The sequence below is a fragment of the Mastigoproctus giganteus genome, chromosome 3 (genome assembly GCF_048544385.1).
Source record: "Mastigoproctus giganteus isolate SK-2022 chromosome 3, ASM4854438v1, whole genome shotgun sequence".
Lineage (NCBI taxonomy): Eukaryota > Metazoa > Arthropoda > Arachnida > Uropygi > Thelyphonidae > Mastigoproctus > Mastigoproctus giganteus.
The window spans coordinates 184935242-184950402 of record NC_143577.1 but is presented as its reverse complement, the minus strand read 5'-3'; the positions used below and the strand labels follow the sequence as shown (position 1 = coordinate 184950402).

Sequence of the window (15161 nt, the reverse complement as noted above, 5' to 3'; positions counted from 1 at the left end):
ATATTCCTTACATTTCGAGAGTACAGCTCTAAAACGGTGTCCGCAGGCCGGCCGCTAGTTAGTACACCGGACCGAACCTATTGGTAACTCTCCAGGAGGCTTCCGGATCAGCTAGTGTATAATCTTGCTACTTCTACTCTACCAGATAGTGACTGGAGGAAGTCTGAGTAGTGTGTATGCGGGGAACATTGTCAAGGCCACGTTACGTCAAGGATCTGGGTATATTCTTACCATGTGTACGCCATATCAAAAAATTTCATTACTTCATGCAGCATGTCCCATCCACTTTTTCTTACTATTGAATACACCATAAATTGTCAAACTAATAGAGCAAGTTTATCTGCGAAAAGATCTAAACCTCCCAAGCACTTCCTAATTCATTTCACAAATATACGTGGTCTCAATTCTAATCTCAATGATGTCCATTTCCACTTGCAGTCTGCCAAACCCCATGTACTTTTTCTGACAGAATCTCGGTTATCGGTTGATTCAACTACTGCTCATCTCAGATGCCCAAATTATTTGCTGTATGATTCCTTTCGCCTCAAAGGTGGTACTTGTGCATATGTCCGTTCTGATATTCCCTGTCAGAGACTTGGCAATTTGGAATCTCCTCTCTTTGATCTTCTCTGGCTAAAAATCTCTCTACCTCATTGTTTCAGATTCATCTGTTGTCTCTACCGTTCTCCCAACTCCACTAACCACTTGGAGCTCTTTGACTTCCTCTCTTTGCAACTTGACTTTCTTCAGTCCAACTTTCCTAACAGTGAGGTAATTTTCCTTGGTGATTTTAATGTTCACAATTCCAGGTGGCTTCCGTTTTCTAGTCACACCGACCCAGCAGGTCGAGATGCTGAGGCTTTTGCAATTACTAATGACCTAGCACAGACTGTTCATTTACCTACAAGAATAGCGGACAATCCTAATCATACAGACAATACGCTTGATCTTTTTCTCAAAAACAACCCTTCTAAGTACACAGTCAAAGTGAGAGGTCCTTTAGGCACTTCAGATCACAACTTGGTGATTGTCTCTTCTCCAATGGAACCTTTATCTCATGGCTATTCCCAACCTCGTGTTGTTTGGCATTACAAGAATGCAAAATGGGATGACCTGCGAGACTTCTTTTCTTCTTTTCCTTGGTCGGATTACTGTTTCAAAACGTCTGATGTCAACGTTTGCTCAGATCGTGTCAGTGAAATTATACTTGCAGGAATGGAATCTTTTATCCCACACTCAACTTTAAAATCTCGTCCTTTATCTAAACCTTGGTTTTCCAATATATGTGCTAAGGCTCTTCAAGAGAAGAATGTTGCATATCGTAATTGGCTTGTTTCTAATTCTTCAGTTTCATTTTCCCCCTACACCAAAGCTTGCAACAATTGTAAAGCAGTTATTAACCAGTCCAAACTAGAGTTTGAACAGGCTAAGAGTAGAAAACTTGCTTCTTGCCCTAATGGTAGCCGAGCATTCTGGTCTCTTGCCAAAGCTATTGGCCGCAACTTTTGCCCATCTCTGCTCCTACCTCTGTCCAAACCAGATGGTTCTGTTATCACTTCAGCCAAGGATAAAGCGGACCTGCTAGCATCCCATTTTTCTTCCAACTCATGTATTAATGATCTTGGTAAAACACCTCCCACCATTCCCAACACGCTCCATTCAATGCCTCCTGTGGTCTTCCGTCAAAAGGATGTCAGAAGGATTTTGACGAATCTTGATGCTAAGAAAGATCCAGGTTCCGATGGTATTTCTCCACTTGTTCTCAAAACCTGTGCTCCTGAACTTACTCCTATTCTTTGCCACCTTTTTTCACTTTCTTATTCCAAAGCTGTTTTTCCTTCTGCTTGGAAATTTGCTCATATCCAGCCAGTTCCTAAAAAAGGGTGACAAATCCCTCCCATCCAATTATCGTCCCAATCAAATTACTTCTACTCTTTCTAAAGTAATGGAGAAATCAATTAACCGCCAACTCTTAAACTATCTAGAAACCTTCCGTCTGATTAACGATCGCCTGTATGGATTCCGTCAGTGTCGCTCCACTGGTGATATTCTGGCTTATGTTACCCATTTATGGACTAATTCAATGGAAAGGTTCGGTGAAACACAAGTAGTTGCTCTTGACATCTCAAAGGCTTTCGATCGTGTTTGGCATAAAGGTCTTCTAAACAAGCTTCCATCTAATGGTTTGCCCACTGTTTTTAGTAATTGGTTATCCAGTTTTCTCTCTGATCGCTCACTGAGGGTGATGGTAGATGACTCTCTGTCTTCAAACTTCTCCACTAATGCCGGTGTCCCCCAAGGTTCAGTTCTTTTCCTCTTGTATATTAATGACCTTCTTCCACTGACTGGAAATCCTATCCATAGTTTTGCCGATGATAGCACACTGCATTCCACTTTCCATTTTGAGAAACCTTGTCCTGCTCAATCAGCTACCAATTCCTTAAATGCTGATCTTCAGGTAATTCTCCAGTGGGGCAAAGAAAACTTAGTTGATTTCAACCTTTCTAAAACTCAGTCTTGTCTTATATCTTGCAAAAAGGATTCTTCTGCTCCTGTGCTTACCTTTAGTGACACTCCAATTTCTAGGCAAAATGATATATCTCTTTTGGGGATTACCCTGACTTCTAATCTCTCTTGGCACAAGCACATTACAAATATTGCTTCCTCTGCATCTAAAAAAACTTGGTTTTCTCTTTCACTCTCGGCGTTACTTTTCTTCCAAACAGCTGCTCACTCTGTATAAATCGCAAATCTGCCTGCCATGGAATATTGTTCCCACAACTGGGGTGGTGCCCCTAAAACCTCTCTAATGCTTCTTGATTCCATTCAGAAGAGGGCAGTTAGGTTAATTAATGATTCGTCTCTAACAGAGTCTTCTCCACTTGCTTTCTCATAGACGTACTGTTTCTGCTGCATGCCTCGTCTACAGATACTTCCATGGGCACTGTTCTTCTGAATTGGCTTCTATAATTCCCGCTCTCCCTTTCAAAACAGTCTGAACATGTGCTGCCACCAGCCAACATCCATTTACTGTCCAACTTCAAACTCACAGAACCAACTTTTCATCTTCCTCATTTATTCATTCAACTGCCATTTTCTCGAACAACCTTCCTTCATATGTATTTCCTGAAAATTGCAATCTACAGAAGTTCAAGTCCAGTGTCAACAAATATCTTTTTCATCTTCTCAACCTCCAACCCAAGCAGGGTACTAAATACTATAGGTTCTAATACCTCTCGTGTTTGGGGTTCACATAAAAAAAAAAAAAAAAATCTAATTGGTATGTTCATCATCATCAGCCATTTTCAATCCACTGCAGGATGAAGGCCTCTCCAGAAACTTTCCAGTTCCTTCTGTTTTGTGCAATGGCCATCCATTTACTACCCACAAACTCATGAATTTCATCTGTCCATCTCTATTGTTGTCTTCTAGGTTTTCTTCTAGCTCCTCTTGGGTACCATTCTGTTATTTTCTTAGTCCATCTGTCATCATGTCTTCGAGCAATGTGTCCTGCCCAAGACCATTTTAGTTCTTTACTTTTGATAAGAATGTCCTTTACTTGAGTTTGTTGCCTAATCCGTGTGTTTCTCTTTTTATCTAACAGTCTGATTCCCAATATAATTCATTCCATTCTTCGCTGTGTAGTTCTCAGCTTCTCTTCCATATAAAATTATATAATAATTTTATTCTTTATATAGAGGTACTAAATGAACATCAATTATAGATCACCACAAAATTAAAAATATACGGTTACATGGATACTGTACACCTTTTTATAATGAAAATAATATATAACTTAAAAAAAAAAAAAAAAAAGGTTTAAGTAACTTAAACCCAAATTACATGGCACCTCTCAAATGTTGTTGCAGCACCCTGATTGAAAACCACTAATGTAGTTGGACAAAATGTTATGGAAATATAGTAAGAAATCAAAATCAATATGATCTGGAAATGTTTTTTTTTTAAAATTGATAATAATAAGAGCTTTATGAAAGTGATATTGCAAATATGACAAAGGAAAAAGAGTTGCCTATTTAAGGTAGAATTATCTAATGTTAGAAATAGCAATATTGGAGTAATTACAAATGGTGGAAATTCTGATATACTGAGAGAGAATGATATATTAAAGAATATTTTTAAGATAGATATTGGATAACTAGTGAAAAAATTAACCACCTCAAAGTTGAAGGCATCACATTTATTATAAATATTAATAGTGGTATGCCCATTATTAATACTAATATTCAGATTTAAGTAATTGGTTGGTTTCTAAAATTAGTTTTTACTAAGATAAGCTCCTGGGGATATAGATGGCCAATATCTTTGAGAAAATTTGGACAGTTGAGCCCACAAAGATCATCTACATATATAAATAGAAGAATGTCCTACAGAAATGATATTTCAAACCAGTAGAGATACAAGTTAGCAATGATACATGAAGCAGGACTGCCCATAGGTGTTCCCTGGCTTTACTGGCATATAGGCTACATTTAACCCATTGACCAAAGATACCTACCACTGCATTAGACATCTAATGTCATGGTATCAAACTAACAAAATCTAAAGTACAAATATATAGGAATTCCTCAATGATAATGATTGAAGTTTGCTTATTTATAGCTTCCTTTTTAATTTTCAGTTTTGCCTTTCATAAACTGGATATTATAGGGAATGCAATTGATGTTCATTAAATTATTTGATGAACTGAAGTAAAAAATTCTTAAAATATTAGTACAACTCTTTATTATTATCTCATACTTCTATTAAATATGGTAAAAACAGAAAAATTTCCATATACAAATGTACAGAATTATTTTTTATCTGTTTATACAGTATATAAAAATACTGCACGAAAAGTGATATTGTAATAACATTAAAGCAATTAAATTAATAACAGTTCATTGATGGTTATTTTTCCGACATGCAATCCCTCTGTGAAATGTAGAATTCTTCAATCACGAAGTACTCTCTCGCATAAAACAACAGACTGCTTTTCAAAATCACTTGCCTGTAGTCAAAGCTGTGTAGGAATATCATAAAGTCCAATGCAGTATGTATGTGCCTTTTATAATTAAAAAAATGTCAATATTAATTTTGTCAGAATTTAAAAAAAAATGCAAACATATAATATTTTAGAGAGTGAGCAATGGGAGATGCACAACTTTCTGTAAAAAATAAATTTGCTTTGTGCAGTCACAGAAGTGGCTCTGTCTGTAGCATACCTTACTTTACATAGTCTAAGGCATGGGAAATACATTACTTTATAATGTTCATTTTTATCATTAAAATAACATTCATCATGTCAAAGAATAAAAATACGATATTAGGGCATTAGAAGAAAAGATTACTGTAATAGTAAAAAAAAAGGCTTCCCTTGTTTGAGTAGAGGAAGCAAGCTCTGTTTTATGCAGTCAACAACTGTTGAGTTTTTGACCACATAAGTATACAGTCAACAGCTCAACTATTTGTTATACTTTATTATAAAAGCTGGGGATAAAATTAGAGTGTACATTGGTTCTCCTACACTTTCTACAATTGAAGTTGCACCTTTAAGTAAACTTCAATGTCTTCTTAACATCTGGTAAGTTAAACACCTACGGTATTTTTATATATATAAATTATATTTATATTTCTTCTTACTACTGCTGTTTAAAAATAACATTTATATATTTTCCACCTTGCCAAAAATATAATCCCTTTTTCTCATCACCTGAAATTTTTATTTTCCATTTGTGGTTTGGCATTCATGAGTAACTGGCTGCAACTTTGTAGGCCCTGTGATCATTGAGGGATATGATATCACTGTTTAGAAGATCTATAGCATTATTTTAAACTTACGAGAAGCAGAAATGAAATGGACACATTAATACAGTTAGAGTGCTTGATTGGTTAATAAAAGATTTACAGTAGCTTTTATCTCGCAGCTTAACATCAATTCCTGTTAGACCAAAAATATTTACTTACAGTTATCACCTGAATCAAGTCTCTGCTGAAGGTCTCTTATTTGTGAATCTTTTTTCACATTATCTTTCTTAACTACTTCTATCTTTTGTTGAGATTCATTTAATTCCCTTAGAGAAGAAAAAGGAAAAGCTAATAAAATTTGTCCTTTTAATTATATTTATAAAGCATATACCATAAAAGTTAACAAGATGAGAAACAACAAAGATTCATTCTTTAGTTTATAATACAGAAAACAAAAAATAAAACATATGGCTGTCAGACAAATAATACAGCATTTAACTATAACCAAACATTGTTTGTACAGCTGAACCTCCAACATTTGGCAATCAATCAATCAATCTGGAACCACCCATTTTCTATACTCTAAGAACAACAACACTGAAAATCCATTTTCTGATAGAGATTTAAATGTACAAGTGCACATTTAAAAGGCCAGAATGCACCAAAAGAAAGCTGGTAAAGAAAACAGTCCTAATTAACATATTAACGTTAGGCATACAGATTATGTAGGTTTAGTATCAGATATCATCAACCAAGAGAAGCTTCAGAATAAAAGCAGCTTGGGCTGTTTGTCTGAAACAAAAAGGTAGTTTGACAGACTGTTGTAAATAGGGAAACCAATGATGATATTCCAGACACTTAATTGAATATGATAGTGAAGGCAGAAAGGTCGAACTCAAGCAGTATGGGAAGGAAAAGAAAATCGGGTATGGATGATTATCCATATCCTTGCAAGCACAAACCTCTTCCTACCTACTTGGGTGGAAACTTGATAGCCAGAATTAGAGATTTAGTTTAATCTTCATAGTTTTTTACCAACTTATTTTTGTTAGATGTTTTTCCATCAATTCACATTTTGAGTCATAACAAGGATTTTATATGTCAGTAAAGGAACTGTAAAAAGTGCTGATCAAATCCACAGTGGATTTAGATGTAATATCAACACTTTCATTGCAGGATATGACAATATAGCTCAGCCAACAAAATTTAACAACTTGAATTTCCTCAGTAATATAGATCAGAAGGATTTGAATGTGATCATCTAGATAGCTGTGGTATTTTCTTGTTTGTCAAGAGGAGAGATTAGTACTGAGAAAGTCAGGGAAAAAGGTGACATCAGAGAAAAGCTAGAATTGAATTGATTCCAAAGTCATTTCTAATGCACAGAGTTCAGCATGATTCCGCTACATTCCAACAACGATCAAATAGAGACTGGACTGTGAAGGACAGAACAATCACAACACCAACATGATGGTCAGTTCTGGAGCCATCTATGCATTAATGAAAGGATAGTCATATACCCCTTCAAGAATGTCATATAATTTGGAGGGAGAAAAGGGGGGATGGGGGGAGGAAGGTGGATATAAAAAGGTGGAATGAAGGAATGGAAAAGGAAGCAGAAGCGACTAGTTCAAAAAAATCAAATTGCCAGTTGTGGAGTGAAGACAGATGCCAACCAGCTGATTCATTGGTGGACAGACAGTATATAAATTTTCTCAATGAATAGCAAATAGATATCTCCAAGTTGAATGAGTAAGCTGGCTCTAATTTTTAACGTTGTTCCAAAACAGTTTAAAGTCAAAGAGAACAGAAAGTCATATGCTTAAGAATAGAGACTGGATAAGAGACAACCAGTAGGCTCCAAGAGTGATAGATATGGCACTGTGATTACTTAAGATGGTATAATCATCTTAAAGTACTTAGTTCTGCAGTTACAGACTGAAATCCATAATCTAGCTGCAGTCAGGTTTACAGTAATCAGACCTTGATGTCAATGGTTTAAGCCAGGGGTCCCCAACATACGGCCTGAAAGAATATTTATTCTATAGAAATCTTTTTAGGTTGCTGCATATCGTATATAAGGATAATTTTAATCAAAATATAATGTAAATGTGTCCAAATATAATTTTGTAACATTGTTGCAACTCTGTGCGCTTCCACCTGGCAGCAGTGTTTCTTGCGATGTCGGAAATCCCAACAGTGCGAGTGCCAAGTTTATAGCCTCAAGTATTTCCGGCGAACACGAGTTGTCAAAAAGTGAAATAGTAAAGTTAAAATAAGCAACTGTTAAAACAATTGCTAAACACTAATCTAAATATTAATCGAGTATTAGTGAAAGAATTGTATGCAATGCGTTCTCTGCAGTTTGCAATGTAAAGACGAGTATGCGTATTAATCTTTCTCCTGGTCAGCTATTCTCATTCACACCATAGTCGTCGGGCCGCTGCATCGATTATCATGGGTAACAATTTATTTGTGCTATTTGTATAAATGCGTATTATTTTTAATTTTATTTAACTTTAAATTTTTAATTTCAATTTTAGCAAATCAAGATGTCAAGGAAAAGAAAAATTGATTCCAAATGTCATGTCTTCAATGAACTTTGGTCGATTAATTTTTTTTTTTTATAAGGAACAATAACTGACGTACCTGCCTTATATGTAAAGAAGCAGCTTCCGTGTTGAAAGAATATAATTTGAAACGGCATTATACGACAAAACATGCCTCAACTTAAGATAAACTTCAAGAAGAGTTGCGAAACAAGAAATTACAAGAGCTGAGCTTTGATTTCAAGAGTCAACAACAACAGATGACACGTTTCACTAATTAGAATTTAAATTTAATTAGAGATAGTTTGCGAGCATCTCAAATCATTGCTGAAGAAGGGAGGGCTTTTACTGATGGCGAGTTTGTGAAAAGAGTGTGTCTATCATTTGCAGAAGAAATATGCCCTGATCAAGTTAAGCACTTCGCTTGCAGCAAAGTGCTTAACGAAGACTTGTCTGCTAATGTTAAAGATCAGCTGAAACAAAAAGTTACAGATTTTATAAATTTTTCGATTGCAATTGATGAAAGTGAGGATATTACCAACACAACATAGTTACTCATTTACATATGCGGTATAAATCAAAATTTTGAAGTCACAGAAGAACTGGCTGCACTTGAAAGCTTGAAGAATAGAACCTCTGGTGAAAACATATTTTATAGCGTATCAAAAGTGTTTGAAGAACTGCAGCTTGATTGGGAATTGTTGACAACAATTATGACTGATGGTGCAAAGAATACGGTTGGAAAAAAATATTGGTTTCATAGGCCATGTTAATAAATATTATGATTCCAAAAACATCGAAAGACCTATGCAATTTCATTGTGTTATTCACCAGCAATCGTTGTGCGGTAAATTTTTGTCTTTGAACTCAATCATGTCGACTATAATTAGCATTGTGAATTTTATACACAAAAATGGCCTGAACCATCGTCAGTTTAAAATTTTCTTGGAGAAAATCAAAAGCGAATATGGTGATTTGTTGTATCGTACGGAGGTGCAATGGTTGAGTCGCGGTAATGTGTTAAAAAGATTTTTTCAACTCAGAACCGAAATAGACATATTCATGAACAAAATTTAAAACCAGTCCCAGAATTAACAGACTCTAAATAGTTATGGGAACTTGCATTTTTAACAGATATTTTTGAACATTTGAATACATTGAATAAAAAATTTCAAAGTTGCAATCTACTTGTAAATGACTTGTTCTACAATATTAAAGCATTTCAGACAAAATTAGAATTATTTAAAAATCAAATTGAACAAAATAATTTTTCCCATTTTTTGTGTTGTGAAAGTTTATATAATAATATGCCCAATTGTGATTTTTCTACTGACAATTTTGTCCAAAATCTTGAATTATTGATGGAAGCATTTGTTGATCGATTTGTTGATTTCGAAAACAATAGAAAATTATTTACATTATTTCAGAATCCACTTGATGTAAATGTTTCACAAATAGATAAAGATCTACAATTAGAAATCATAGATCTTCAAAGTAACGATAACCTGACATTATTGAAAAATGAAACATTAATTAACTTTTATAAAACTTTGACAGAAAATGAATTTCCAAAAATAAAAAAATTAGCAAGAAGAATAATTTCTATTTTTGATAGCACTTACCTATGTGAACAAATCATAAAATTATGTTTTTTGGTTTACAGTGTTTTTTTAGTCGTCAAAATTGCACCGACTCCAGCCCACCATTTGTCTCGAATTTTCTATGTGGCCCTCTGAAGAAAAAGATTGGGGACCCCTGGTTTAAGCAATATTCTTTAACTATGTGTCTGTATATTTATTTTGACCACATTGGTATACAAGGAACAGGATATCATTTGGGGGTGTTCCCTTATTTCACTTGTTTATCCTTCACCAAGTTCAAGCGGTACATTAGTTGATTGCACTTAAATTTCCCATAGTAGTTTTCATGTGGAATAATAACATATATGGAATAATAATGACAAGGATGATAGCAACATTTCATAAAAAATGAAAACACATACAATTACATTTATATTAAAATGAAACATATATACAACCATATCAAAATGACACATTTACAACCATTATCAGAAAATTCAGTATCAGTAATCAGTAATTTTTATCAGAAAAATGCAAAAAAGAAGAAAGCAGGATATCTCATAATTTTTACTGGAAAAATAGGGAGAAAGCAGGATATTCATAATTTTATTGGAGAAAGCAAGAGGAAAGCAGAAGTGTTTTTTTTTTTTTTAATACATCAGACTTCAAATTAAATTTCCTTGATATATGCACTTTATATCAAAATAGAGCCATACAACTGTCTACATCAGTGCACTTATGGTTTTATTGTTAACAGTAGATTTCTGTTAGACATTACATACTGCTCATAATTGCTTAAAGGAAGATAGATTTGCCCATTTGCAAATCTACCCAAATGCAAAGTACTGCATATGGGAAGAAGTAACCCCAGAGGAATGTACCAAGTGTGTGGTACTACACTTAGGGTGGTAGAAAATGAAAAAGACCTGGGAGTAATTGTGTAGTCAGATATGAAGTTTTTGAACAATGCAGACAGGCTGCAAGGGCAGGTCATGGGGTTTTGTCAATGATATACAGGAATTTTGCTAGCAGAGAAAAGGAGGCGATTGTCCTTCTGTATAAGGCACTGGTCAGGCCACGCTTTGAGTACTGGATACAGGTCTGTCAGCCTCATTTTAGGAAGGATGTAGATTTGCTTGAGCGTGTACAGAGAAGGGCAACAAGATTGTTGAGGGTAATGAAGGGATCCTCTTACCAAGAGAGGCTTAAGTTCTTCAAATTGCAGCAGCTGGAGACCAGGCACCTGCGAGGTGATCTGATTGAGGTGTATAAGGCCTTGAATGGGTTGAGCACACTGAATTCTGATGGAATTCTTCCACTTGTTCAGATTACGAACCTAAGGGGGCATAAATTCAAATTGAGGAAAGACAGCTATAGAACAGATGTGTGGAAATTTGCCTTTAGCCAGCGAGTGGTTAATTGCTGGAACAAACTTCCATCTGTCATTGTGGAAGTTGATAGGTTAAATAAATTTAAGGAGGAACTGGACAAACATTTAGAGGGAATGTTTGTGTAAATTTTTTTTTTTTTTTTTGGCTGATGCTACATAAGCTCATACACTTGCTTTCTTCCATCAAATGCCACGATTACTATTACTATTTTTCCCTAAACAAAACTTTCTCAATCAAAGTTTTAACAATGGTCCTGCTATCTAAACTTGACTGTCAAGAGTATTTCAAAAGTTTCATCAGAAGAGATCTAAACTTTTTTTGTTGTTTTATCACCTAGCTGGGATAAATATGCTTTCAAACATAGAATTCCTGTTAATTATTAAAACGGCAAAAGACTTGAAAAATATTAAGTTTCTTCTTATTCCTCTATACAAAATGATAAGGAAAACACACTTGAAATATTAGTATTAGTAGTGGATCAAATGATGCAAAACAGTAAACTTATACAACATCAGTCAAAAAAAAAAAAAATCCCATATTACCAGTCCATTTCCTCTAATAGTCTGTCTAGTTATTTCTTGAATTTATTCAAACTACCCACTCCCACAACACCAGATGCACGTTTATTCAAACAATCAATGAGCCCTCATGTGTGTGTGTCTGAGCAAGAGGAAGGATTCCAACAGCACTGAACTTACTGAATCTACTCAGAGTCTTAAACGTCTCAATCAGATCTCCTCACAGGTGCTTAGTCTCCAGATGCTTCAATTCTGCAAAACAATTTGCAGAACTGAAGCCTTCCTTGGTAAGAGCACCCTTTTGTTTCCCCTCACTATTCTCGCCTCTCTTTTCTGCATCCATACCATCCTAAAATAAGACTTCTAGACTTGTATACAAGATATGGCCTATCCATTGCCTTACACAACAGGATAATCACCTCCTTATCCCTACTGGCAAAGTTTCTGTATATCATTGACAAAAACGCCATGGCAGCCTGTCTGCACTGCTCAGAGAACTTCATGTCTGAAGGCGCCTCCGTAGCCAGGTGGGCAGCAGCAGCAATGCGTAGCACACGCTTCTTGATTAGACCGGGATTCGAGCCTGTGACCAACAAATACGGAGGATGCGGAAAGGTCAGGGAATGACCACTGCATATCCCCGGGGCAATATGGCCTTAGTTGCTAATGCTCCTAAAAACCAAATAACAAAGAACAACAACAACTTTCATGTCTGACAGCACGAGGGCTTTCTCACTCCTCTATCCAGAGTGTGGTACCACACAGTCATTATGTTAATCACATTAATCTGGGATTACTACTACCCACATGCTACCCTAATTTTTATAGATCTTGTTGCCATAGCATACCTTATTAACTACTCTGCCAACCTACATAACATCTGCAAACTTAGACATCAAACCTAATATCATTAATAAACAAAGAAAATAACGATGGATCCAACACTGAACCCTGTGGAACTCCACCTAATAACAATAGTTCAAGAAGAGCAGTGCCCACTGATAACTACTCTCTGTCTTCTCCCATTCAACCATCTTTTTATCCATACCAGTAACATGCCCTCAATACCCCACTGCCCCAGTTTGTACAGAAGTCTTTTATGTGAAACAGTATCAAAAGCTTTTCTGAAATTCAAATATACAAAGTCAAAATTATTTTTTTTCCATCTAGTTCCTTTGATTACTCCATCATATTATCCAATCGGATTAGTCAGACAAGATCACCCTTTAATAAATCCCCACTGTGGGCTGCAGTACAATTTCATTCCTGTCTAGATGGTTCTGCATTACTTCTTTAACCAGCAACTCCATTATTTCCCTGGAATAGAAGTTAAGCTAACAAGTTCTGTAATTACTAATGTCACCTCTGATCCCTCTTTGTGAATGGAATATATTTGCAAATCTCCAGTCTATAGGCACCTACCCTGAATCCAAGGATGCTCTCATTATTATGGATAAAGGTTTGCTTACCTTTATCCATAATAAGATAGCATATAAATTATCAGGTGATGCAGAAGCCTGTGGCAGATATAAGCTAGTCTGTAATCAGGTCACAAAGGAGGTTCGGCAGGCGAAGGCGGATTATGAGAAATCTTTGGCAAAAGATGCTAAGAAAAACAGCAAGGATTTCTTTACTTATATAAACTCTAAAAGGAAGGGAATGAATATGATTGGTCCACTTGACATTGATGGTTCGACTGTTGATGATCCTGCTCAGATAGCAAACAAACTGAATGAGTATTTTGCATCTACATTCACACGTGAGGAATTATTACAATTTGAAAATGGAAGAAGGTTATCAAATTGTAGCAGTGTGCTTAATGATTTTGTAATAACTGAGAGCAAAGTGGAGGAGAAATTGTTGAAGTTAAACATAAGAAAGGCACCTGGGGTGGATGGGATCTATCCAGTTATTTTAAAGGAGGCGGCAAAGCAACTAAGCAAACCCTTAGCCATAATTATGAGAGCATCCTTGGACTCAGGGGAGGTTCCCACGGACTGGAGATGTGCGAATGTGTTCCCAATTCACAAAGGTGGATCGAAGGGTGACACGAGTAATTACAGACCAGTTAGTTTAACTTCTGTTCAGGGTAAAATAATGGAGTCGCTGGTTAAAGATGCATTGCAGGATCATCTAGACAAGACTGCAGCAATAATTCAAACACAGCATGGGTTTGTTAAGAGAAAGTCTTGTCTGACAAATTTGATTGGTTATTATGATGTGGTCCACAAAGGAACTGGATGCAAAAAATAATTTTGATATCATATACTTGGATTTCAGGAAAGCTTTTGACACTGTTGCGCATGGAAGACTACTGTACAAATTGGAGCAGAATGGTATTAAGGGTAAGTTGCTACAATGGATAAAAGGATGGTTAAGTGGGAGAAGACAGAGGGTGGTAATCAATGGGTGCTGCTCTTCGTGGACTAATGTTATTAGCGAAGTCCCACAGGGTTCGGTGTAGTAGTAGTAGTAATAGTGGCACATGATGCAAAAAAGCAAGTGTAGGAGCTTATGCAGCATCAGCCAAAAAAAAAAAAAAAAAATCACACCATTCCCTCCAAATGCCTGTCCAGTTCCTCCTTAAATTTATTTAACCTATCAACTTCTACAACGACAGATGGAAGTTTGTTCCAGCAATTAACCACCCGCTGGCTAAAGGCAAATTTCCGCACATCTATTCTACATCTGTCCTTTCTTAATTTGAACTTATGTCCCCGTAGGTTCGTAATCTGAACAAGTGGAAGGATCCCATCAGAATTCAGCGTGCTCAACCCATTCAAGGCCTTATAGACCTCAATCAGATCACCGCGCAGGTGCCTAGTCTCCAGCCACTGCAATTTGCAGAACTTAAGCCTCTCTTGGTAAGAGAATCCCTTCATTCCCCTCACCAATCGTGTTGCTCTTCTCTGTACACGCTCAAGCAAATCTACATCCTTCCTAAAATGAGGCCTCCAGACCTGTACGCAGTACTCAAGGCGTGGCCTGACCATTGCCTTATACAGAGGGACAATCACCTCCTTTTCCCTGCTAGCAAAATTCCTATATATCATTGACAAAACCCCATGATCCGCCCTAGCAGCCTGTCTGCACTGATCAGAAAACTTCATATCTGACTGCACAATTACTCCCAGGTCTTTTTCATTTTCTACCACCTTAAGTGTAGTACCACACAGTTGGTACGTTTCTCTGGGTTTACTTCTACCCATATGCAGTACTTTGCATTTGTCAAGGTTGAATTTCAGTTGCCACTTCTTAGCCCATCTGCCCAAATTATCTAGATCCTGTTGCAGTAGCACACTGCCATTACTGTCATTAACAACCCTGCCAACATTTGTGTCATCTGCAAACTTCGACATTAAGCCTGATATACCTTCA

General features: G+C 36.3%; 1 protein-coding gene across 1 annotated transcript in view; it reads right to left on the bottom strand.

Annotated features, from left to right (window-relative positions):
• Positions 1-15161, bottom strand: part of LOC150088463 (serine/threonine-protein kinase Genghis Khan-like) — a 905682-nt gene that overhangs the window by 409802 nt on the left and 480719 nt on the right. Inside the window, exons 23-24 of the mRNA XM_090370169.1 lie at positions 5974-6071; positions 3311-3353 (exon numbers count right to left, since the gene is read on the bottom strand). Coding sequence (XP_090226295.1) covers positions 3311-3353; positions 5974-6071 — 141 coding nt within the window. The remainder of the gene's footprint in view (positions 1-3310; positions 3354-5973; positions 6072-15161) is intronic.